The 26,095-nt window shown below is 31.9% G+C and overlaps 1 protein-coding gene across 16 annotated transcripts in view; it reads left to right on the forward strand.

Annotated features, from left to right (window-relative positions):
- The window catches only part of LOC145303601 (muscle calcium channel subunit alpha-1-like), a 1,244,232-nt gene that overhangs the window by 1,191,523 nt on the left and 26,614 nt on the right, over positions 1-26,095 (forward strand). For 12 of the 16 annotated variants that reach the window (XM_080145164.1, XM_080145154.1, XM_080145166.1 and 9 more), the window contains 2 exons: positions 11,310-11,482; positions 14,634-14,945. In XM_080145164.1, the coding sequence (XP_080001290.1) occupies positions 11,310-11,482; positions 14,634-14,945 (485 nt within the window). Of the gene's footprint in view, positions 1-11,309; positions 11,483-14,633; positions 14,946-24,395; positions 24,432-26,095 lie in introns of all 16 variants that reach the window. The other 4 variants (XM_080145170.1, XM_080145160.1, XM_080145163.1 and 1 more) reach the window with 1 other exon arrangement.

The raw sequence follows: 26,095 nt of genomic DNA on the forward strand, positions 1-26,095 counted from the left end.
AAACTAGAAAAAGAAAGATTTTTAAAATAAAATTTATTTCAAAATGTGTTTTAAAGTACCAATCAAATAGATTCACTTTTTGTAATTTTAAATAATTATTTTCAACGAATTTGGAACAATTACATTGAAAGCATTGCCAGAGCCGCTGCAAAGAAGGTAGACTCTCTCTACCGTGCTAGAAAACTACTAACACCCGAAAGTATCCTGTACCTCTATAAGGCCACCATTCGCCCATGTATGGAGTATGTCACATTTGGGCTGGTGCATCTGCTACTAGTCTCTCACTCCTAGACAAGCTTCAAAAGAGAGTCGCAATCTGATAGGTCCTGAACTGGCATCGAAGCTTCAGCCTCTGTCCCATCGATAAAATGTTTCATCCCTCTGCCTGTTCTACAAGTATTTTAATGGTGAATGCTCTGACGAACTGCAGACACTTGTACCCCCACGACGTAGACACCCTCGACAAACCCGACAGGCAGCTAAATCCCACCCCCACACAGTAGAGATCCCTTGATGTAAAAGATCTTTCTACTCCAGTAGTTTCTTCCCCAGAACCGCTAGACTCTGGAATTCCATTCCAGGTCCCTGTTTCCTCAACTGTACTGACATGCAGAAGTTCAAGTGTAACGTGAACCGACATCTTGCTGCCCAAATCCCAACATAGTATCCCAGTAGTTGTTGCCCCTGATAGTAGCCCCCTACACCAAAGTGGCAATGTGCCTTGTTTGGGGTGAAAATGTAATTAAAACAAAAAAGGGAAAAAAAAACAACCAAAATATTTTCCTACAAACATTTATTTATGGAAATTAGACTTTTACAGCCATGGATTACTCAAACAACCTATAATCACTTTCCTGTCTTTCTTGAACACTAACGCAGTATAATCGCACTAAACTAACGATAATCCTGCAAGTATTTTATCTCCTATTCAAGAAATTAGAGACAAAGGTATGGTTTTGAAAAGCCAGCATACGAGGATAAACACACTCTGACCTACACACAATAAAAAAAAAATGTCTTCACCCCGTCGGCATTCCCTTGTAAAGGCGCCTCAGACGATTAGCAATAAACTAACCTCTTCTCAGAAGCAAGATAAAGCCTGGGAAAATGGTCTTTCTAGGATTAAACGAAACCATACCTCAGCCTGACGGCAACAAAGTTTCTGTTGGACTGATTATCGAAGACATATCCCCGACTAATACGAACAACATTCACTCATGTCTGCGAGAAAGGAGGGATATGAAACATAGATTTAAATAAGTGACGTCATCAATGTAGGCATTTGTCAATACATTAAATCAAAGAAAAGAAATGGGAAACAGAGTAGAGTCAAGAAAAATCCAGCAACAAACAAAAAATAGATATAAAGGCAGCGTAAAAACAAAAGGTAGCTAACAATAATGCTAGATTATTCAGACTGCCAGTTTAGTATTATTGAATTGGGTTTGTCTTTAGAAGAGCCAGAGAAAATAAAAGATTATATGCTAATAAGATCTTCCATAACTAAAAAGTTTGATTTTAGTAAATAAATAATTGTATGGTTGTATGCTTATCAATTTGGAATTCTTCCTTTTTAGATTCTGATCTACAATTAAGCAACATAATCGCTTTCTGTTTCTTGCATTAGTTCTTTATTACCATGGCAACAGTCGCTTATCACCTGCCTTATAATTGTCAGATCAAGAAATATCATTCATATATATATATATATATATATATATATATATATATATATATATATATATATATATAATTTATTATTCCTTTTTTTTTTTTTTTTTTTTTTTTTTCAGGATTTTAATTTGACTTCTTTTGCAGTAAATAAATTAGTAAATACATTATGGCTGAGCCGATATTTATCCCGTCTTTTGGAAAACTTTTCGGGCTTGTATTGATCGGACTATTGTTCACGTCTTAAGTGTACAACGTTTCTGTTGGTGTAGCCTCCAGCATACCTGGCGATGGTCGGAGGCTACATCAACCGACACGGTGCACAAATAACACTCAAGATGAGAATAATAGTCCGATCAAAAAAAGTAATACAAACAATTAGCCCTCATCTAAAAAAAAAATCAGAACTGTAACTTGTCGAGTTGTTATTCTTAATGCCTTAATAAATCGAAATATTAAGTAATTAGGTTGTTGCTTTTTCATTAAACTTACTGTGTGTTAAAAAGTAATGTTAGTCAAGATATGAATAATTAATTTGCATAATGATTAAAAAGTTTATAATTTTTTACTAGATTGCCTGTTCATAGGCAAATAGAAATGCTGTTACATAACCAGGGGCTGTTGTAGAAACCCATGATGCATTCTCCTTGATCTCCACGATTCGCCCATTTCGTTGACAGATTTCGCTTGTCGTGATGTCAAGGTTTCCATCCACGTCAATGTAACCGCTTTCATGAAGAAAGAAAAAAGAAATCAACAAACATATATGACCTTTAAAGACTTCTTTGTGATTTTCTTTATTCTTCAGCGTATACAAATGTTCTAGATCCCCACCCCTCGTCTTCCAAGAACGAAGTAGCCATTCAAAAGCATAATTGTGTTCTTTGACGGTTCAGATGAAAGAGATAATTCTTTCTACCAATGTGCCGCATTTATTTACTGTTAGTGACGTTACAGGCAGGACACTTTTTTTTTTCTGATTTTAAATAGAAGATTGCACTCTACCTAATTTTTTTTAAAACCCTATTTGGAAATTTACCAAAATAATCTTATTCTTACACGATTTTCTCTAATTGTTACAACGTGATTTATTGACCCCCTCCCCAAAAAAGGAATAGACAGGGTACACATTATTTAGTATTTTTTTTATGATGTCGATCTCAAGTTTGAAAACTTTTATAAACTGAAGTTGTTCTAATTTAGTGGAGTTGATGTTATTAAATGTTACTTAAGCATAGTTTAAGTGGAAATAAGTAGTTAAAGCTCATTTCATTCTGTATAATTTATGTGACTAAAATAGGAATCACATATAGAAAATTTAGCGGTCATAATTTCATTAAATATTTCCTCTGAGTTTAGATTATTGCTTTCGAGATTAAAAAAAAAATCCATTATAAATTAAGATGACCGTTTTTGTTTCTTTTTCTTTCATTAAAAATTTTTTTGTGTTGGTATCACTATACACATAGATTCGAAAAAGTTGTTAAAAAACAAATATATAACAAATAAATGTTATCAAAGGCAAGATAAGCTACTTTTCTACCTAACTAGATAATTTTTAGTGTTTTTATTTAATGTAACATGTTTATTCAGCTCGAAAAACATAGTGTTTACTGATGTATTTGAAAATTAAAAATGGCGCCCGACTTTCTGTTGAACACGGTAAGTTTGGGGAAATAAGTTAACACTGAAAATTATACAAAATACTGTTAAAAGCCCACCGAATATATATCAGCCTATGTCACGGTAACATATATTGAGCTAGTTTATAACAGTATTTTGTATAGTTTTTTTTAGTTTTAACTCATTTCCCCAAACTTACCATGTTCAACAGAGAGTCAGGCGCCATTTTTAATTTTCAAATACATCGGTAAACACTGTTTTCCAAGCTGAATAAACATGTTACATTAAATAAAGACACTAAAAAATTATCCAGTTAGGTAGAAAAGTAACTTATCTTGCCTTTGATAACATTTACTTGTTATATATTTGTTTTTGTTGACAACGTTTTCGAATCTATGTGTATAGTAATACAAACCCAAAATCTTTTCTGTTTTTGTTTGTAAAATGTCATAAAATATCCTTTTTTTGTTGTTTGTTTCTATCTCTTCATCTTTGTATTGCTCTCTCTCTCTCTCTCTCTCTCTCTCTCTCTCTCTCTCGTGTGTTTTTAGTGTATTTTCTTTTTCATTTCCTTTCTTTGTGGCTTTGTTTTACTCTCTTTTGCCCCCCCCCCCTCTCTCTCATATATATATATATATATATATATATATATATATATATATATATATATCCTCTTGATATACCTGCTTCTTTCTCAGTTTATTTCTTCTCCCTTTTCATTATTTCTCTCTGTCTCTCTCTGCATGTTTTACTGCCTTTCTCTCACTTTCTTCTCTCACCTTGCATTTGTTTCTTTCACTTTTTCTCTTGTATTAATTTACGTTCATTCACACTTTTTTTTTATTCATAATTCGTTTATCGTCAACTGTTACACACTATGTTTTTCGTTTTTGCCATCTTTCTGAAATTGTATTTGATGGATTTGACACTTTAGATAGAAATAAAACAGAGGATGGGGGACGACATTTATCTTTTTTTCATGGCTAATACAAGTGGTTTAGTTTTAGTAAATACTCTCCTCAGTCGAGTACCGTTTTAAAATATACTATTCAAATGCTCCAGACCATGCATGAACTAATTAAGGGTTTAGAATGACCAATCTAAACAGATACCAGCTTGCGACTTGGTGGCAAGTTACAAAATGTGACATCTGAAGAGAATAAATAAAATGACTGACAAGAGTTGACATATTTTAAGTCAACAAGTAGATCAACCAATTAGATGACGTTAAGAAATGATTCTGTTCAATGGCAGACAAATACCCCAAATGATTACTCTTTAATTTTTATTCTTCAAAGAGTTCTGGCAGGCAAGTGAACTTTGTTGTATTATAACTTTGTTTATGGTAACTACCAGACCAGACTGTCTGAAGATACTGGCTTTCTGAACTAAAATGTGCTAATCTTAGGTTTTTTTTCCTTCCCCTTTGCAAAACTCAATCATGTTCTGCAAAAATAATTTGCCTTTAAAAAAAGGCAAACCAAACACCATGGATTAAAATATTTAAAAATATAAAGAACTTAAAGAATAAAACCTTTTTTCCAAAATTAATGGATTCGACATTAAATAATCCGAAAAGGGTTAATGTCATAAAACAAGCCAAACCAAACGGCTTTGCTCAAAAGAATGACAACAAACAATAATGTATAAAAAATATTATATATTTTTATAGTTTGGCAGTGAATGAGTGGGAAGGGTGAAGGAAGCACAAGAATTGATGATGGTTGATTAATCAAACTCAATACTCAGTCGACTTTCTTCATTATAATTCGGGCTAGTTTATCTAACATTTTTGGACACCACGCATTCACTTTTATAGATGTTTTATTTTCTGGAGAGTTGTGTTTCCATATCAATCAGCGACTTTTTGTTTCTGCTGGCCAGGTGTGTGTCAAGTAGTTTTATCATTTCAGCATTATAGATGATATAAAAATAACTTAGAATCCTTAGGTTTACTAAAAAAAAAATGGTGAGGGGGTTTTATTGAACCTATCTAAATAATTAATGGATTTCCAAACATGAAACATAGTCTTTTTTTTTTTTTTTTTTTTTTTTTTTTAATAAATCTCTCCCTGCACTGAAAATTTATTAGCAACATATATATATATATATATAGTTGGAATAATTAATTGGAATCCGGAATCGGAAAAATTTGTACCAGTTTTCTGATGCTAAAACGATTCTTTTGTCTTTTTATTCGATTTTGTTTCAAGCTAAATCTTCCATTGCTGGCAATAATGATAAAATAATACATATTCATTGCTTTTAAACCACCAGTGAAGCTAAAATCTGTAGATCGTCCCCCACAAGTATATTTTTACATTTACGAAAATATTTGCACATTTATCATGTGTTTTTTACAGCAATCAGAGAAAAAATACGACTATATAGTTAAATATTTAGAGAGTTATAAAGAATCGGGAAAAATATTGGAATCGTCCCATCACTAATATATATATATATATATATATATATATATATATATCAACCCTATATGTTGAAAAGAAACCAATAAAATGCTAAATTGTAAGTTTTGCAAGAAGTAATATAAATATAAAACTATACATTAGTTTCGGTTAAGTGAACAGGGGTTTCATCATTATGAATTTCTGTTTCTCTTCATTTTCTGAGGTATTGTTATGGGGACATATGCACGCTTATAACCGCTAAGATGGACTTGTCCATTAGGCATATAGTCAGCAAGTCTAGACCACTCAATGAGAGCTATCCGGAGTCGTACAGAAACGACTCGACACGGACATACAAACCTTTTCTGTACCATTAACTCTTGCTTGATATAAATGTTCTTCTTATTCTCACCAAGTCGTCGTGTTTCACCTTTTCCGACTCCACTACAGAAAGGTATTGATAATTTGGAATGGCAACAGATTGTGGATTTTAAGCTCCAAACTGTATGTCTGTAGCAATGGAACCCTTAACAGAAACCATAATATATAGTTTTCACATAAGATATTATATAGTTGTTTTGTTTGTTACTTAAAGTTGAAGGAGGGATTATTGCTAAAAATAGGAAATGCCCAAAGTGGCGTAATAAATAAAACATTTGTGTTTCTATTACTGGTAAGCCTTTGGTACGGAAAATCTTTTTTTTTTTTTTTTTTATTCTCTATTTTTTTTTGTTTGTATTTCTATGTTGTCTTGACAAAATGCTTTTAAACTGAAAAAGCCATGCCAATGCATTTATTTCTGAACAAGCGGCTGTGAATATTCAAAATAGATCGTCTGCGTAGAATCTTTTATAAACCTCTGTTGCTTTGACATGGTAGTTGAACATGCCAGACACACATAGCTAGGTGCGTGGATGTTGTTGAATGTAATAGATGTTGTCTATTTATTTTGCAGTCTCTTCATAGAATTTCACTATTTGAGCAATGTTCCACCTTAAAGTAGACAATTTAAATTGTGGCCTTTATTGAGCGTTTGACTTGATTTAGGCTTTGTTGTGAGCATGCAAAGAATTTGAGAAACATTCTCTTTCAGTTGATATTTCACCGTGTGCAATTCCTGAAAAAAAATTTTTTTTTTTTTCTATTTCAATGTTTCAAAGGTAAGGCGACTGTTTGAAAAACATTGTGGAGAAAAATAGAAACATCGAATCTATTTGTTGCTAAAAATTAGTACCACCATTAGGAAAGAGTGTCTTTCAAATTACTTTAACCATTTTAACATGTTCATGCCAAATCCTTTTAAAAATAGTTCCTTCATGAACACTGACATATTAGTTTTCATGGGGTTAGTAAAAGATATATGTAGCAAATATTACCATAATGTGTCGTTCGTTAACAAAATCATTTGACTCACTTTTATAATATATCCTATTTTTGTTTACGGGGGGGGGGGTCCTATCATGTTGAAAATATCGGTTCTCATCCCATCACCAGAGTTAAACAATGTAGGGCCTGGTTAATACTTAGATGGGCATTCACTTGCTCATACCAGATGCTGTAAGTATCTCTTTTTAGCTCCTTACATCAAGTGGCTTCATACCTTGCATGGAGTGATTTTAATAAAAACAAAAAAAAAATAGGTACAGCTCATTAGATCAGACCATCCCATTTGGTGTAATGGTAAGTGTTTTCTAATCGACTGGAAGATCAGAGTTCAATTCTTAGGTGAGTCATATCAGAGACGTGACAAAATGGTACTTGATGCCCCCTCTCTAAACACTCAGCATGTGAGAATCAAGAGTAAGTGGAGCAATCCTGAGAATGGAGTGACGCCCTCCCTACACCTTGTTGTAGTAGTTAATAAAAAGGGAGCCTTTGAGTCGCCCTCAGCTAGGGTCAACCACTTTACTTTTTTTTTTAATAATACAGCACGTTTTATAATGTTTTTTTAAGTAAACATATGAATTCAAGGAATTTTTTATTGCAAGCGATTATTTTTTTCATATTGTGTTAGAGCTTTTAAATTTTATATTAATATGAATGAATTTGAAAAATGATTGTCAGATGTAAGTTCATTATGGCCAAAGGACTGCTTCCCTGTACACTATAACATCGTGTCAGAGTCCAATTTCAATTAATACTTGCCAAGCTGTCCTCGTAAGTAATTAAATTTTGTCCATGCCATTTGTTTCCAGTCCTTTCATAATATTGTTCATCATCCAACAGATAATATCATTAACCCTTATCTTTGGTTGGTTTTTGACATCTGTAAGTAGTAACTCATTAGTATAAAATGAAAGATAAAATTTGCATATTTGAATGAATTTAAGCAATAATTTTTGACAATTTTGGAGATATTAGCCGGATTTTCTTTTGTTCTATAATTTCATTGTGTGATGATATGAAGTATCCAAGGTGCTTTCCTAAAATATGTAAACAGGGAATCACATATTTTAGCTGTTGATTCCAAATTTGGAAACCTGCAGTGTCAAATTAATAATTTATAGTTAATGATGTTCATAGAATCTAAATATATATCACCAAACACAGCATACTTGCTTAATGTTATATTATGAATAAGCGTATGGTGGCGGGGAAGGACCAGACAAACAATATAAGTTTAATTTTAAGTGATTCATTGCTCAATCATTTATTTTAAAAACAAACTTAAGAAAAGCAAAATAAGATGAAGTGTTCTTCAGTGCTGTTAAGGTTATTCATTTCAGCATAGTCTTTATTGGCGATTCGCATCCTTTGTTGATAAAACGTGTCAATATTTGTTATTTCTTGTGATGTTGGTTTTGATAACAATATCAAAGGATAAGAGTTTGTTTTTCAATAAGAAAAGTCTAAAGTGAACAACATAGCAGATTTGTCGGCTACTTATGAAAGTCGTTCCTCTTATGGTTATTCTTTCTGGTGGGTCGTATTGATAACAATCTCGGAGAATAAGAGTTTGTTTTTTTTAATAGGAAACGTTAAAGGAAGCAACTTAGCAGATTTGTCGTCTGCAGCCGTCTTTTCTCTTGGGCAAGCTCTCAAGTCTCCTGGCGTACATAGTAGCAGCATCTGGTAGTATCACCTTCAATGAATTCGTTGATGCTTAGGCTGGGGATTTGACCAGTGGTCTGGTGTGAAAGTCAGTATTAGCCGGTGGTAGTTCAGTAAAGTTGTTGCCCTTCTCATCTCTTGGTTTTAGTCAAGACCCATGGCCAAACGGGCCAGGATTAAAGTTGATTGCTCTCCTTGGTTTTGAAGTTGGATTCTCAACTGACAGGGATTCGTGCAGTGTGTGCCAGGCTCAATTGAGCAATCTGCCAATCAGCTTGGCTCTCTATTTAAATGTAAATTTAGCAGGTGCCCGGCTCTCATCGCAAGTCTTTAGGGATTGGTCAAAGTTGGATTTTGACAGCCAATCAAACTGTTGGAAATTAACTAATCAGAGTTGAGTATTTTGGTATTTTGTAAAAATTTGTAGACATTGTTGTTTTTACCTGCTGCTGCTATTATTTGTCATGGTTGGGGCTGTCCCTTCTAATTCCATAATGTATTTGCTGCTCCTGCTAATTTGTTGTTTTCTTTGCGAGAAAGCTTCACAAATCGAAATGAGATCTTGCACACAACTTCATAACATTAATTTATGGAACTTTAAAACAAATTATCACATAACAGATTTGTTTGAGGCAAAATCAAGTTAGAATTGTGTTTTCTTCACTCCAAACAAGGTATATTGTCACTTGTATGAGAGGGGTTACTAATTGGGATCATGTCTACAGAAGATTATTTGGGAGTTGAGCTGTGAGATGTCTGCATGTTAGTACAATCAGGGAAGCAGGAAACAGGGAGGGAATTCTAAGTTCTAGCTGTCCATGGGAAGAAACTAATAAAGCAGAAGGATTTATGGTATTTAGGGATCTCAACACTGGATGGAGTGGGAATGGGATTTTACTGCTTTTTAGATTAGTCATGAGTTTGTTGAAGGGGGGGGGCACAGGTGCTATAATTTCATCAGAGCAAATTCTATTAAAGTACTAAATTAAATTAGAAATATAACATCTTAGTCTAAATTCAAGTCAAGTTTTGATTAAAAACAATATATATATAAAATGTAAACTGATGGTTCATTATTTTGTAAATAAGGATGATTTTATACAGATTATTGAGTTTGACAAGACACACCTGAAGATTGAAAATTACATTAATTGAAACATTGTGTGAATAACATGCAAGATAAAAACCGTAGTGCAAATAGTACAAAATAGCATAAATGATTTTACTAGAGAATTTGTTGTAAATGAGTCTACATTAGAAATGCAATGTATTGTTGGAAATTGGAAAAATCAGAACTTTTTGGGGTATCAGAATCAGAAAAATTTGTGCATATTTCCCGATGCAAAAAACGATTCCTTTAATTACCTTTTTTTTTTTTATTTGATTTTCTTTAAAACAAAATATGCCATTGCTGGTAGCAATAATAAAATAATAAATATTCATTGATTTTAATCTAAAATAAAAATCTATAGGTCCTCCCTTTCCCAATATGTTTTTACATTTGAGAAAATATATGCACATTTAACATGTCTTTATGGTGATCGGGAAGAAATAACCATTTTGTAATTAAATATTTGGAGATTTATAAAGAATCAGAATTTAGTACGGAATCAGGAAAATATTGGAATAGTCCCATCACTTATGCATTGTAAATGGTTTTGCTACTAATTCATAATGTAAAATTAAAAAAAAAATAGTTATGAATATATTGGAATTGTGATCCATTAAAAATTGTACAAATAAATGCGATTTGATTGTTCAAAAAAATCTTATTCAGTAATGAATAGAAAATTTTTTTCAAATAAATAAAGTAAATGTATTTTGCAATACAAAAATAGATCCTGATAATCTAGTTTTCCAAAAAAAAATTTTTTTTAATTTGAGCAAATGTTTATAGATATGGCAGTAAACAAGATTATTTTCATTCAAAATTTTGTTTAGTTAAATATTTTTAAAAAAAAATTTAAACAAAAAAATATCTAATTTTATGAGATATAGCATAGATGTATTTTATTTTTTGTTATCTTTTCTATTTTATTTTCATTCATTTTTTTTTGTCACGTCATCCAACATTTAATTTAAAGAATTTTGGTAATGAATATAAGTGTTTGTTTATAAACATGGATTAGTTTTTATTTATTTTTTAGCAGTATTATTTGCAAATTGTATTCAAGAATTTTTTAATCATCAAAAATTGAATTTTTGCTTAAATTTTTTCAATGCAGAAATTTTGCTTAAATTTTTTCAATTTTTTTTTTTTTTTTGTAAATTGTCTACAAATAAAGGGTGTCCAAAAAGTAACTGAATGGTTTTGAACTTATATTCTTTATTTTACAATGACTTTTTGGACACTCTCTGTCAGGTTATTTTTAGATCATAACGTTGATATCTAGCATGTTTGAATCACCATAAAATTAATTTTTTTTTTTTAATCAAAAATGAAGTAAACATGAGTCTCAACTTGAATAATATGCAATAAAATTTTATATATTTTTTAAAAATGGTCTTCCTCTATTTTCAATTAAAATAATTTCTTCTGGCTTTTTTTCTTCAAAGATGATGAACATCTTCGAAGGCATCACAGATCTGGTGATTCTGTTGTGGCACCAGATACCAATGTTCCCTACCGGGCATATGAACGTGGTCCTCTGGTCATACCTTCACATGTGCTTACCAAATCATCTAAGCATGGTCTTGGGCGAGGAAGTGCTGAGAGTTTAGTCGAGAAGGTAAGTGCGATGAACATTATCTAAATCTTTATGATATAAAATTTAAATCTTTTGCATGGTAAATGATTTTATTGTTGGAATTCAACAGATTCGACTGATGATTCATATAGCATACAGTCAATAGAAATAACTGGATGGAATATCAGACGACTAAGAATAATGCAAATAATTGAAATTTGATTGGGGGGTGGGAGATGACACTCAAGATGAGAACAGTAGTCTAAAGAATCCAAATGATACAAATAACCAAAATTCAGAAACAAAAGTCCCGGAAGACACAAGTCTGTGTACTTTTTAGTTTAATTTTTAATATAGTAAATGACAATATCAACAAATTATTAAATTTCCTTCAGTACAAGCAGTGCTCAATAATGAATGGTAGCTTTAAAAAATGTTTTATAACATTTTTGCATGTGCAAAAAGTAACACTTATATTAAAACTGAACGTTAGCCAAGATTCGTTTCTAGAAAACAATATAAAGAAGAACAGGAACAACTAATTAAAAAAGAATAGTTAGTGTCAGCGTTTCTATTTACCTGCCTCCCTACAAGGACAGACCACAAGATTGTTTTTCAGTGCAAGCAAAATTTAGCTTTATCAAAAGGTGCCACACTGGATTGGAACAAAATAACAATTGCCTCAATCTTTAAGGATTTCTCCTTTTCTGGCCGAGGACAGAAAAGATGAAGTGTACTATCAGAATAGATACTACAATTTCATCCTAACACAAAATAGATGTGTTGTTACTGTTGCAAGTAAAGAAATTCATGTTTCATAAATTTTAAAAGCTAAAATTCATTTATTAATTTTGTATTGTGAATAATTTTTAAATAATTTCCTTTACATATAAAATAAAAACATGCTAAACTGCGATTATTTATATATATATATATATATATATATATTTAAATTACAATATCAGAATATTTTTACGTAGAAGGTTGTATGGGTTATGAAAGAATAATTTAACTTTAAAAAGCTCACTCTCCCAGAAATAAGGCTTGTTAATTCTATTAAATATTACCTGGGACACTGGTCCTGCTAGTAACTAAAAAAAAAAAAAAAGTAAAAATAAACAGATGCTAAACTTTTGACTGACAAACAATATGGATTTAGGCAAGCCCGTTCCACAGCAGACATCCTCACTGTAATCTCTGAACGTATATACCATTCACTGGACAAAGCGGGGGAGGGCAGAGTGGTAGCTCTAGATATATCTAAGGCTTTTGACAGGGTATGGCATGAGGGTCTCCTCAGGAAAATTAAATCATACGGTATCACTGGTAGAATACTTAGCATAATTAAATCCTTCTTAGATAAGAGAAAAATCCAGGTTGTCCTCGACGGTTGTACATCTAAACAGTGGGAGTGCCTCAGGGGTCTATCCTTGGGCCTCTATTCTTCCTAATATTTATTAATGACCTCCCCAACAAAACTGCCTCTGAGATGGGTATATATGCTGATGACACTACACTCTATAACAGGCATGACAGGAAAACAAATGAACACATAACTAAAGAAATGGCAAAAACACTAGAGGATGACCTCCAATCTGTAGTGGAATGGCGACATAAATGGATGGTCACATTCAATGCTGCCAAGACTAAACTGGTTTCCTTCAATAATTACAAGAAACCTTCTCTGCCACCAATAGCAATGGCCAGTGACTCCCTGTCTGAAAGTACATCTTTCAAACTGCTTGGCCTAACGTTCACAGGAAACATGAGTTAGAACAATTATATTGAAAACATTGCCAGGGCCGCTGCGAAAAAGGTAGGCTCTCTCTACCGTGCTAGAAAACTACTGAGACCTGAAAGTATCCTGTACCTCTATAAGGCCACCATTCGCCCATGTATGGAGTATTGCTGTCCCTTTTGGGCTTGTGCATCTGCTACTAGTCTCTCGCTCTTAGACAAGCTTCAAAAGAGAGTCACCAATCTGATAGACTCTGAACTGGCATCGAAGCTTCAGCCTCTGTCCCATCGACAAAACATTGCATCCCTCTGCCTTTTCTACAAGTATTTTAATGGTGAATGCTCTGATGAACTGCAGACACTTGTGCCCCCATGACGTAGACACCCTCGACAAACCCGGCAGGCAGCTAAATCCCACCCCCACACATTAGAGATCCCTTGATGTAAAAGATCTTTCTACTCCAGTAGTTTCTTCCCCAGAATCGCTAGACTCTGGAATTCCATTCCAGGTCCCTGCTTCCCTAACTGTACTGACATGCAGAAGTTCAAGTGTAACGTGAACCGACATCTTGCTGCCCAAATCCCAACATAGTGCCCCAGCAGTTGCTGCCCATGATAGTAGCCCCCTACACCAAAGTGGCAATGTGCCTTGTTGGAGTGAAAATGTAATATAAAAAAAAAAAAAAAAGCTACTTTTAAAATTTAAGATGGATGTCATTCTTAAAAAAATGACATCCATCTTAAATTTTAAAAGTAAAATTTATTTGTTTGATTCAAACTGTTGTATTCACAGTGGCTGAGAGGGCAGGGGGGAAACACCAACACTCATTGTTTTAGCTGGTATACTCTCAGCTACGATTTCGCAGTGATTTCATTTTTGGCCTACGATCTCCTCAATGACCATTATAATGTACATCCAGACCTACCAGAAAGAAGACACAACAAGAAACTATTTCACTGCTGATTTCTTAATTAAGATCTCTGAACCTTGTAATACTTTTCTAAGAAGGTAATAAATATGCTAACAGGCCAGCAATTCACAGTCAATTTTGGATTCTGTATAAATTCTTCTGTGTAAATTTCTACCATCTTTTCCCTGTATGGCAAGTGAAATATGCTTGTTTTAGTTTTTGCCAAATTAATTTAATTGAACGGATTACATGATGAATGCCGGGAAGGAGAAACTGGCTTGTATAAGTAAAGGGGAGAAGTGAATAATTATGAAGCTTGAAATACGGCTTTTACAAATTTTGTTTTAGTTTATGCTATTATATTTTTGCTTTTAATGAATATTTGACTAATAGTGAAAAAAATCTTATTCACTGTGTGGTTATTGAAGTTGCATATAAGTGAAAAACACAAATACACTTATGCTAAGGCAAGAAAAATACACAAAAATATATAAAGTTGTCTCATTAATGTATTAATATAGACTGTTCTCACTTCTTATTTACAGGTACTTGAAGAAGAAGGTCTCAGGAAATATGTTGATGCGAAGTACCTACAGCAAGAGATTAAAGAAGCCACGGACATGACTCAAGAAGACTTGGACCGTGCTGCCCATGAACTTATTCGCTCATCAGTCCATGGGGCCTTACGCCAACCATACATAGAGCAATTAGGTGGTTATAAATCGCAAGAAATGAAAGACTTAAACCAATATCCTTCTCGAGGAGCCCCTCCAGCTCGTCAGTTACAGAGGCAGCCCCATTTGCAGCAACAGGGTTATATGGGAGATGAATTCCAGGATTCCATGGATGATAAAATGGTATTTATTTAAGGAAAAAAAGGATTTACTTTAATCGCTATATTACAGAAAATCATTTTAAATTTAATCTTAATATATGTTTAATGATTTGGATTAATGTTTTTGTCAGCATGAAGCATTGTTATTATGAAAGCTTTGATTGAATTTTATTTTTTATATTTGTTTATGCTTATAGAAATCAAATATTTTATATACTACACTTTTTACCCTAAAATTAAGAAAAGATCAACTTTAAATACTTAAAATTATAAAAAGAAATTGAAAATAAAAACGAATTTCATATTAAAACATTAATATTTTCCATGCATACTCTTTAATTTAAATTTACCTTTTTCATCTGAAGATAAAAAGACGTTAAGTTTAATCTGAAATTCAGCTTTTGTCAATTTCTAAATCAGCAAGTTCAATTTGACATTCAACTTTTTTTCTTTTAATTTGAGAGTAAACAGTGTCTAGTGTTAAGTAGATAACATGTAGTTGCTTTCTTCATTCACAATGTTCATTATTGTTCAATTTAATTTTTTGCTACGATTTTTAGCTCATTTATATGAACCACTAAATTGAACTTTAAAAAAATGAAGGTATTTGTCCTTCCACGTCCCCATGCTGAGAACGTCTGATTCCCAACAAAGCAACATTTAAACCAATATAGTACACCCTTTTTCTAAAAAAACAAAACATTTTACTATGAAAATATGTGCATGTATTCATATGAGAAAAGATTTGGAATATATGAAGCGTCTGCTAGTATAATGCTCAATGTTTGTTCATTTTTATTGTCCATATCATTGAAAATATCTTATCCTACAATATGAAAGAGAAACGCCATCACATTTTTATTTTTAAAAACATTTAAACATTTTAATTTGGAAAGAAAATTATCATTTTTCATGTGTGAAAGAAAAACAGAAATTTGACTTTTTCTTTTCTTTCATCGTCAAATTCAGTTCCATGTCCATTTTACATGCTAGCATGCATTGGACAGCTTTAAGAAATTGACTATCAAACTAACTTATCTCTGGCCAGGTCTTTATTTATCCCTCGTTTGATCAAGTACATTTTTATCTCTTTCTTCAATGTTTTTACCTTGGTCTTTCCCTGTAAACTGAACCTATGACATTTACTAACCCAAGAACTCTCATCTATTTGTTTCTACATGGCCATACCATTATAATCTCCTGTTCTGCTCACATTCCCCTATACTGTTCAGATTTAATCTTCCTCTTATGTCATCAGAACTAAGCCTGTCTTTAAGACTCATGTTGCACATCCACTGTATCATTCTCATATCATTTGTCTCCCTGCAACGCATGTCCTCAACTCTCACTGGGCAGGTTTCATGCATCACTATACTGCGTACATATATAATATTCATTGTGTGTTTGTTTAAAAGATTTCCTAATTTGAATTTTTTTTTTTTCATTTGGGGAATGGCATCACTTATTTATATATATAGAAATTAGTAACCAGATTAAAATGTATTTTGCAATATATTCTCGGCTATTTAGTAATTAAATTGAATTTATGTTTTAATAAGAAAATATGAATATCATCAAAATATAGTTGTTTCTTCAAAGTTACTGATACATCAGTCAAATATATCATTCATACATGATTAATGTAAGATTGAAGAAATATATTGGAGATTTGTTTACATACTAACTGCCATTGTTGGCTATCACTTCAGATTTGAAATGATGCATTCATTTAAAATAATAAACATTTCATTCATAACTTTGTTGTAAACCTGAAACACAACCTTTCTTATTTATACAAAGTTAGGTTTTAATAAGAAAATATGACATTTATTGAAATTTAACATTTATTAACAAATTTATTTTAAATTGGACAAAAATGAAAGAAGAAATAAACTTGCATTTTGATTTTAATTCTTTTTTCTTAAAAAAAAAGTATTTACTAATTTATACTTGGATTTTTTTCTAAAAATCTCAGAATGATTAAAACAAATAATATATTATCTTCTTGGTAGAACATACTTATCACATCTTTTATCCTTGGTTGCTCATCCACGATTTCCTAAAAGAATCATTTTTTTAAGACAGAGTTCAAAATAAACTTAGTGGTGGATGTCCTTTTCTTTTCCATGCAACCTCTTTCCCACAGAAGAGATATTGCGAGCATGTCTCTGCTTTATTATTTCCATGGCAAGTGCTTGTCTAAGCTCCAATCTATGCCCTCCCCCTCACCAAACTTCCATGAAAAACACTCATCTAGTTGAAACCACTGTAAATAAATTTTCCCACTCTTTATCTGTGCCTAAACCAAAATGTAGATTCCATGAACAAAGCTTCTTAGAACTGCATGCCTGTGGAACTCTCTTCTGTTTGCCTATTTTCCAGCTGACTATAATTTGGTAGTCTTCAAGTCCAATGTAAACAAATTCTTTATGAACCGTCCCTTTAAGTAATCTAGTTTACCAAATTTCCATTACTAATAATTAGTACAATTTTATCCCATTGACTACCGTACACTCAATAACCCTTATCCTCGAGTGGCCTCCCGGCCTTGATAAGTGGTGACTCCTTTGTAAAAAAAATAACTAAAAAAAGGACCATGTTTATTATGCCATGTCTCCTAAATGCTTTCACCGAGACTAAGAGAAATGCATTAATCCAAATTTACTGTTGTTCGCTTGATGTCATATTCGTCTCCCTGTATCAATGACTTTTGCTTTTACAATACTGAATTTCACAGGGAAGGTACATCCCTTAAATTTTCATCTAAAGCACATACTGCCTTATCGCTAGTATGTACTAGTTAATACATCTACGACTTTAAATTCTTTTATAGATGAGTGATGTGGAAGAATAGGCAACTCAAAGTCTGCAGCAAACAATGTGAGATAAAAAATTATTTTATTTTTCTAAAAAGAAATAAACAAATCAATAAATATTTCATGAAGTAATATATTTTTAAAATATTAAAAGCAAATCCGAAACGATAACATTTCATTTATTATTTTATTCCAAAATTAAGTATAATGCAAATTTTTTTTTTCTGACATTGTTTGATGCAAAGTTCTAGTCAGCTATTTTTCTGCATCACCATGACTGTATGTTTTAATATTAAACATATGAAAAAAAACAACTCTTTCCTACAACTAAAATCAAATAATCAAATAATTACTGCTTTTAATATCATTCGGATTCATTTGTAACTTGAGAAAAATAAGGAGCAAGAGATTATATTGATCTCCATTTTCATGGATAACGGCAAAGTTGCGGCAAGGTTATGACATGCAATGTCCATATTTGAAAAGGTTTTACCTTATAAAACTGTCTTTTTAAAAAGATTTACATAAGGTATAAGTTTTGCATTTTAAACAGATCTATGCCGTCAGTAAACACACTAATAAATCTTAGTGTAAAAGGGGGAAATTTAAAACTTAAATGTGTGTAAATGAAAAATGCACGGATGATGAATGTGTGCTTATGTTTTTATAAAAATAATGTCTCCATATTGGCAAACTGCCGAACCAGATTAAGTATTTAAATAAATTGTAGCAAAATACATTAGTTTATTGCCAATAACATTGTACCACAATAACAAATGAAATCTGGCTAATCAGAATCAGAAGTTTGAGCTCTCGATTAAAACACTATATAGGCCCAACTTTAACTTACATAATTAACACTTGTATTACTTATGTGTCTTTCTGTTCACAAACTAGTATTAGGTTTTTGAAAATACACCTCCAGTAACAATATTTTCTTTTTTTTTTTACATGGGGGATTACCATAGTACTTAGATGAATCTATTTCATTTTGATTATGGATCATTATTGTAAGATCTTCATTCATGCTTCATTCAATAAAAAATAAATATGTTTTACTTTATTTGATTTTTAACTTGAAAATTGTAGAAATTAAAAAATAAGAATAGAAATGTGAAGAGTTTCAGAGTTTGTAGCAGTAGTTGGTAAGGAGTCTATATTGATTTGCTTTGAGGGTGATTAAATTTATTGAAAAGTATTTCAATTAATGTCACTGTACTTCCACTTTCATCTAATAATTGCTGAACTCCCTCCCACCTCAACACAAAAAATGTAATCTATCTATATATCTATAAAAGTGAACGTGTGTGTGTACATTTCCCTATGCAATAACTCTGTCAATTTTAAATCTACAGACTCGAAATTTGATATACAAAGTACTGAAATTTGGGAAAATCTATGTGATCGGTTTTCGGCCAGAAATTTGGCTGTTAAGGGGTCAAAGTTCAACGATTTGACCTTTGAGAACTCTACCAAACTCCTGCAACAATTTTGGGTCTAAACACTTGAAATTTTAGATATAGGTTCCTTGTACATAGATCTAACTTAATAACTTGATTTGAGCCCAAAACAATAAAGATTAAGGGGTCATAATAGGGGTCAAAGTTAAAAAAAATTGACAATTTTTTTCTTAACATACACCTCCAAACACCCGAGCAACGCCGGGCTGAAATACTAGTATATCTATTAAAGTGAAAATGTGTGCGTGTACATTTCCCTACCAAATAACTGTCAATTTTTGTTCTAGAGACTCGATATTTGACATAAGGAGTATAAGATTAAGATCTTTTTAATCGGTTTTTGGCCTGAAATTTGGCTGTTAAGAGGTCAAAGTTCAATGATTTGATCTTTGAAAACTCTACCAAACTCCTCCACCAATTTTGGGTCTAAACACTTGAAATTTTAAATGTAGGTTACTTGGACATAGATCAAACTTTTTAATTTGATTTGAGCCCCCAAAAATAAATATTATGGGGTCAAAATTGGGTCCAAGTTAAAAAGAGATTGACCTCTGTGGTCTCTACCAAATTACTCAGCTAATTTCTCGTCTAAACATTTGAATTTTTACATAAAGGGTATTCAGAGATAGGGCAAGCTTTTTAATTAGTTTGGGTCGAAAATTTGAGCTGTCAAGGGGTTAAAGTTCAAAAGATTTTACCTTTGCGGTGTCTAGCAAACTACTTAGCCAATTTTGGGTCTAAACATTTGAAATTTTACATAAAGGGTATTCAGACATGCGGCAAGCATTTTAATCAGTTTTGGAGCGAAACTTTGGCTGCCAAAAGTTCAAAGTTGAAAGACTTGACCTTTGCAGGCTCTACTAAAATTACTCCACCAATTTTGGGTCTAAATAATTGTTATAATTCTTTTTCTATCCTTTACAAATTTTAGTATGTTATGATAACAACTACCAATTGTCAAAATTTCAGCTTTTCACAGTTGTTATTTCTAACAAATATTAGGTTTTAAAATTTTGCCTCTTAGTTTTGGACGCTACTGATATATATATATATATATATATATATATATATATAATATATTAGCAGGCCGACTGGTCTTGCCTGGTCATAAAATATGCTTAAATATGATATTTTAATTTAAGCAGATTTTATATTATTATAAAGTCACTTCTCTATTGATTATTAGATTGTGTCCAATATATAGTAGTGGTTTCAAAAGTTAAAAAAATAAAAAATGACTTTGGTGCCATCAGCTAGAATCGAAAACAAAACTCTTAGCTCTCTGGCAGTATTCACTGCCATCTAACCTAACGATACATGGACATCAAAATTTTTAAAATTAACACAGTTAAACGTATAACTTTATATTTTTGCATGCATACAGAATACACATTAAGTTTACTTATGCCTGCCAAGTGCCAATTTATTAGTTTTGATCTCTTTGCTAGCTAAAAAAACAAATCGAATTTGTTCCACTGATCTGAATCCTTGTATAATAAGTTTGAAGTCTGTAGACCAAACATTGACAAAGTAGTTTGTTAGAGACCGTTCTGCACACACACAAGATTACTTGTATGTCACCACACACAGACTGTCAGACTGTTTTTCTGTATCAGAGCTCTTCGGTGGAGTTAGACTAGTACCTATCTCAAATTAGCAGTCGAACCTCCAACCATCTAGTTAATAGTCAGCAGTTGTACTCTCTAAGCTATGGGATCGGCGCTCGTAAATCATATCTTCAATGTCTTTATATAAACATTAACTACCACTCTTAAAGTGCTTCATTTTTTTTTTTTAATACAAAGAGCTTTGCATTATACTAAGTTGCATGCAATATCATTTAACTAAAGTACTCCACCTGATAAGGGGAAGAAGCTGATATAGTCATCCACAAATAGACTGTTTCGCTGTATCACAGCTCTTTAGTATTGCAAGACTAACACTCATCACAAGCCAAAACTCGAACCTACAACCATCTAGTTGATAGTCACAAGTTTTATATATAAATAGACTGCATTTGTTCATTCTACATTTTTTTTCGCTCCTGTATTCAGTTTCCATAACCACACATTCTAAGTTTTTTAATTTTATACGGTTCCAGAATATTTTATATATATATATATATATATATATATATATATATATATATATTATTGGACTATTTATTCCCTCTAATGAGAATTTGGAAATTCCATGAATTAAGAAATAAATTCTATTATATTTCCTATTTTTTACATATTTTATGATTCAATAATTAATTTAAATTTATATCAGTCATCAGTTAATTTTCTTAGTTTGTATATATTTGTGTCGTATCATGGACAAAAGATTTTGAAGAAATGGGGAATATTATTGGGGTTTTACACATACGTTTTGAGCTAATGAATTTTACTTGTTTTTATTACCATAGAGAATCCCTTTTATTGTCATATACAAAAAAAAAATGGTTGTATTTGATGTACATCTTTCAAAACAATGTAGATTCTGATTTTCTTTCTGTCAATTCATGAACGGTTTGAAAGAATTGCTTTATGCTTTTCTTTTTTCTCTTGATCTTATTAACAAATATTTGAGAAAAATGTGTTTTTTACTCTTCTAATAATTTTTCTTAGATGGTTTAAAGCCAATAAATTTATTTTTGTTAATGTTAGGTAATTTCGAACTAGTTTTTTAGTTTTTGCATATATGCAATTCATGCTGGAAAAGCAAACATTAATTTGTCTATTTTGGCTGCATTCAACCTTCTATAAATGACCATTAGTATTGGGAGCTTTTTATATTAACCTAATAATTTATGGGAATGACAAGAGGCAAAGATTATTATAAACACAAGTTGCAGAACTTGCAATTAGACACATTTCAGTCAAAGTTAATAAGTTTACTTATTATAAAAAGTCATTGATGGCAATAAATTATTAGGTTAATTCAAATAAAATTTTAGGTTGATACTAAGATTTTGCTTGCTGGATGCAAAGAATGTATTAGATCAATGCAAGGGATGTATTAGGTCGGTGCAAAGTATAACGTCAATGCCAGGAGTGTATTTGGTCAGAGCAAGAGGTGTATTTGGTCAGGGCAAGAGGTGTATTTGGTCAGGGCAAGAGGTGTATTTGGTCAGGGCAAGAGATGTATTTGGTCAGAAAAGGGTGTAATAGGTTGATGCAAGGGATGTAATAAGTCAGTGCAAAGAATTCTTTATGTTAATAAACAATGTTTATTAGGTTGACACGTTTTGCATCACATTTATTAGCTTGGTGTAAAAGTTCCTGCAAATAACTGTTGCACAGTATTAATAAAACTGGAAAAGTGTATTATAGAATATTTATTCATTTTTTTCATTTCTTAGTAATTCACGGGTTTGGAAGAATGTTTTGTATGAATTTTGAGTATATTTTCATTTTGCTGCTGAATACTAAAATAAGAACTCTGAATAAATTGTACTGAATTGTAAGCCGAGAAAATCTTAGTTCAAAGCAGAACTGCATTTCATACATTTGTACAGACACTCGTTTTCATAATCGTTCATATAATCACACACACGCTTTTGATTACAGAGTAATTCAAATAATTCTTCATAATTGTACACTGACACATACAAAAGATTATGCAATAAGTGTTACCTTTCTTGTAATTCACATATACACAAATTTATTTAAATTTCCATACACATACCGGCCCTTATAACTTGAATGCCTACTAGACACTATCCTTGAGTGTCTAAAGTCTCTCTGTACAGGAGTTTGTCAGGGTAACCTGTCATCTAGATACTTTTCTCTACAAGCAAACCTCAACTAAATTTTTAAAATCACATGGTATTCGCAGCCCAAATAAAATCTCCTTGGTATGACTAACCCACACTAGCTTTTTACGAGGAATGGTGCTCCTCTAAGTGATAAGTTATAATTTGATGAACAATTATATCTTTATATGCCAACGCTGAGAGCTGAAAGAATTGTGTGCAATGTTATAACTAATAAAAGAAAAACTTTTCGAAAATGAATAAATAATCGTGTATCTCTCTTTATTAATATGGTATCTTGAAAGAGGAAAAAAAAAAAAATATATATATATATATATATATATATATACTACTATTACTAGACAGGAAAAACTTAAATGCCTCCTGGACACTATGTTCGAGTGTCTAAGATTTCTCTGTACAGAGGTTTGTCAGGACAACCTGGCATGAGGATACTTTTCCGTACAAGTAAACCTTGACTAAATTTACAAAATCACATAGTATTCACAGTTCAAATAAGAACTCCTTTGTGTGACTAACACACAATAGTTTTTACAAGGAATTGTGCTCCTTCTCTAAGTAATGTTACCGCAAATAACAGCACGAAGCTGGATACTCTACCAGATTAGAAGAATTTTTGTTCTGGAATCTGGTAAGACCAAGAGACCACAAAAAATATATACTATATTTAAATGGTCAACTGGGTAGAGGAAAATTATGTTCTCAACTTCTTTACTAACTCTGTGTTTGAGAGGTAAGGGACAATTTCAATGAAATATTCAAACATCTATGTGTCTTGTATAAAGATCACATGTTAGCCCCCAGAAAAAGGGTCCCTTGATTTCTGATAACTTCGACTGAAGTAAAATGTAACAAAGAGCGAATATACACACACATGCTTTCTTAATCCCACATTCGTATGCATTAGCATTCTTAATAACACATACACCAGTTTGGATAATCCAAAACGTATTAGTTTTGGTAAATTTAATACATGCATACTTAATCTCTTCTATAACCTCACACCTTCCATATATCTTGTAGTTTATTTTTATATATTTTTCTTTTTGTGTGTGTGTGTGTGTGTGTGTGTGTGTGTGTGTGTGTGTGTGTGTGTGTGAAAGACATTAGGTATTTCAAGAAAAACTTATGTTTCAAAATCAACTGGTAATTTGATATCTTGTGGTCTTCATAGTTTCCTGATCCATTCTGACACAAGCCTTCACAGATCAGCTGCTACAATGCTACAAGAATTTTATAGCTCTTGTAGTGAAGGATTATTAATTACCTTTGCCCCCCCCCCCAACACACATACAAACTTGCTGGTATTTTTTAAGACTTTATTGATTCTCCTCAAATTAATTTTTTTTTTAATAACAAAGCAAAAGTCAAACTATAATAATAAAAAAAATATTTACACAAAATAATTTTATAATTGGATTTGCTTCTCATTTCAGTGACCTAGTCAATCATGAAGCTTATACTGGGCTCAGGTACAAATCTCTTTCTGAATTGACCGTCCCATTGTTGATCTTACCTTTGTCCCTCCAACCCCAGATCCCACTTTTTGTCCAATATTCCTTCTCCAAATATAACAAACTAGGCATGGTCATTTGTGGTTGACCTCTGACCCTTTATTTATTTCTTTTTCTTTTTTTGGTTGCTTTTTTTTTTTACTTGACTTGAACAAATTTGTTTACATTTATTTTTTTTTCTATTTTTTCAAGAAAATTTAATTTAAACATTGCTTAAAAAATAAAGAAAAAAAAAACATTGTTTCAATGAATAGATAAAATGATGCCCTTTGAATCACATTTACATTCATTTAATAAGTTTTGCAAATGGAGTTAGGAGTATTATTACCTAAATTTTGATTCTTTGAGGTTGCTTTCATCACTTACTGGCTCATTTAACATTATGGTAAGAGTGTTTGCTAATGAGCAGAGAGGCCAGGGTTTCATTTTTAGTCAAGATGTACCAAAGACTTCAAAATGGTACATGATGCTGCCCTCTTGCTGAACACTCAGCATTATAAGGTGAGAATCAAGGGCAAGTGGAGTAATCTGGGAATAGTAGCAACCTCCCCTGCACCTCTGCATAGCAGCTAATGAAAACAGAGCCTTTGGGTTGCCTTCAACTGCTTAGTTAATAATTATGTCCATTTGACATGGCTATATATCTAAATCTCCAACCTTCCTCGAATGTCAAAAAAAAAAAAAAAAAAACAAAGGAATACTTATTTCATTTTTTTTTTCTAACTCCTCCTATATGCATCCAAGGATAGATGCTTCGGTTTTTGATCAATGAATATAAATTAACTTTTTTATTGCTATCAAAATAAACTTAAAGAGGCTTCCAATGTTCTGTCTCATGGGATATTTATATCAGAAGAAAATAAAATTCAGATTTCTTTTTCAAAAATCTAAGTCTGATGCAGAAATGTTTTTCAAAAATGAAAACATACAAATATAGTGTTTCTTGTTCAAAAGCTGAAATCCTCAGACGAGTTTATAATATTGACTCTTTAATTTTAATTTTTTTTTTTAATTTATTTAAGGGTCACCAAGGCTAAAAAGCCACTCGAGTATTAGGGTTAATAAGATGGATAGATTACCAATCGAATGCTGATAAACATGAGAGCATTGAAAATTAGGAATGGAATGAACAAAATTTGATGACTTATGCTGTAATGAATGAGTACATCCGGGTTCCTCCTCAGAAGAATATAATTGGCTGGTTAAGCCATAAATACCAGCTGGCAGCTTAAGAGAGACATTGAAAAATATACTGAAAGCTTCATTCTTAAGGATATTACCATATTGCCTTACTAGATATCTTTTAACTAGCATGGCCTGTGGAAATTCCACGAATGAGAAATATATCTAATCAACAAATGTTTTGATAAAATTGATATTTTTCTGGTTGGCCAAATTTTTTTAATTTAGCATTTTCTGAAGCAGCTTTGCCTTCGATAGTTGTCCTTTTTCTAAAAGTATAATGTATGAACTAACGAATAAGATCCTCAGTGATGTCATACTGTGGGATCCTAAACGCAGAACCGCTAAAGTAGGAAGACCTGTCAAGACATACACAAAATTATTGACAGGAAACATTGGCTTACAACTTGAAGATCGTCCTAAGGCCATGGAAGATAGAG

The sequence above is a fragment of the Euprymna scolopes genome, chromosome 19, assembly GCF_053919585.1.
Source record: "Euprymna scolopes isolate OS-2025 chromosome 19, ASM5391958v1, whole genome shotgun sequence".
In the NCBI taxonomy this organism is placed as follows: Eukaryota; Metazoa; Mollusca; class Cephalopoda; order Sepiida; family Sepiolidae; genus Euprymna; species Euprymna scolopes.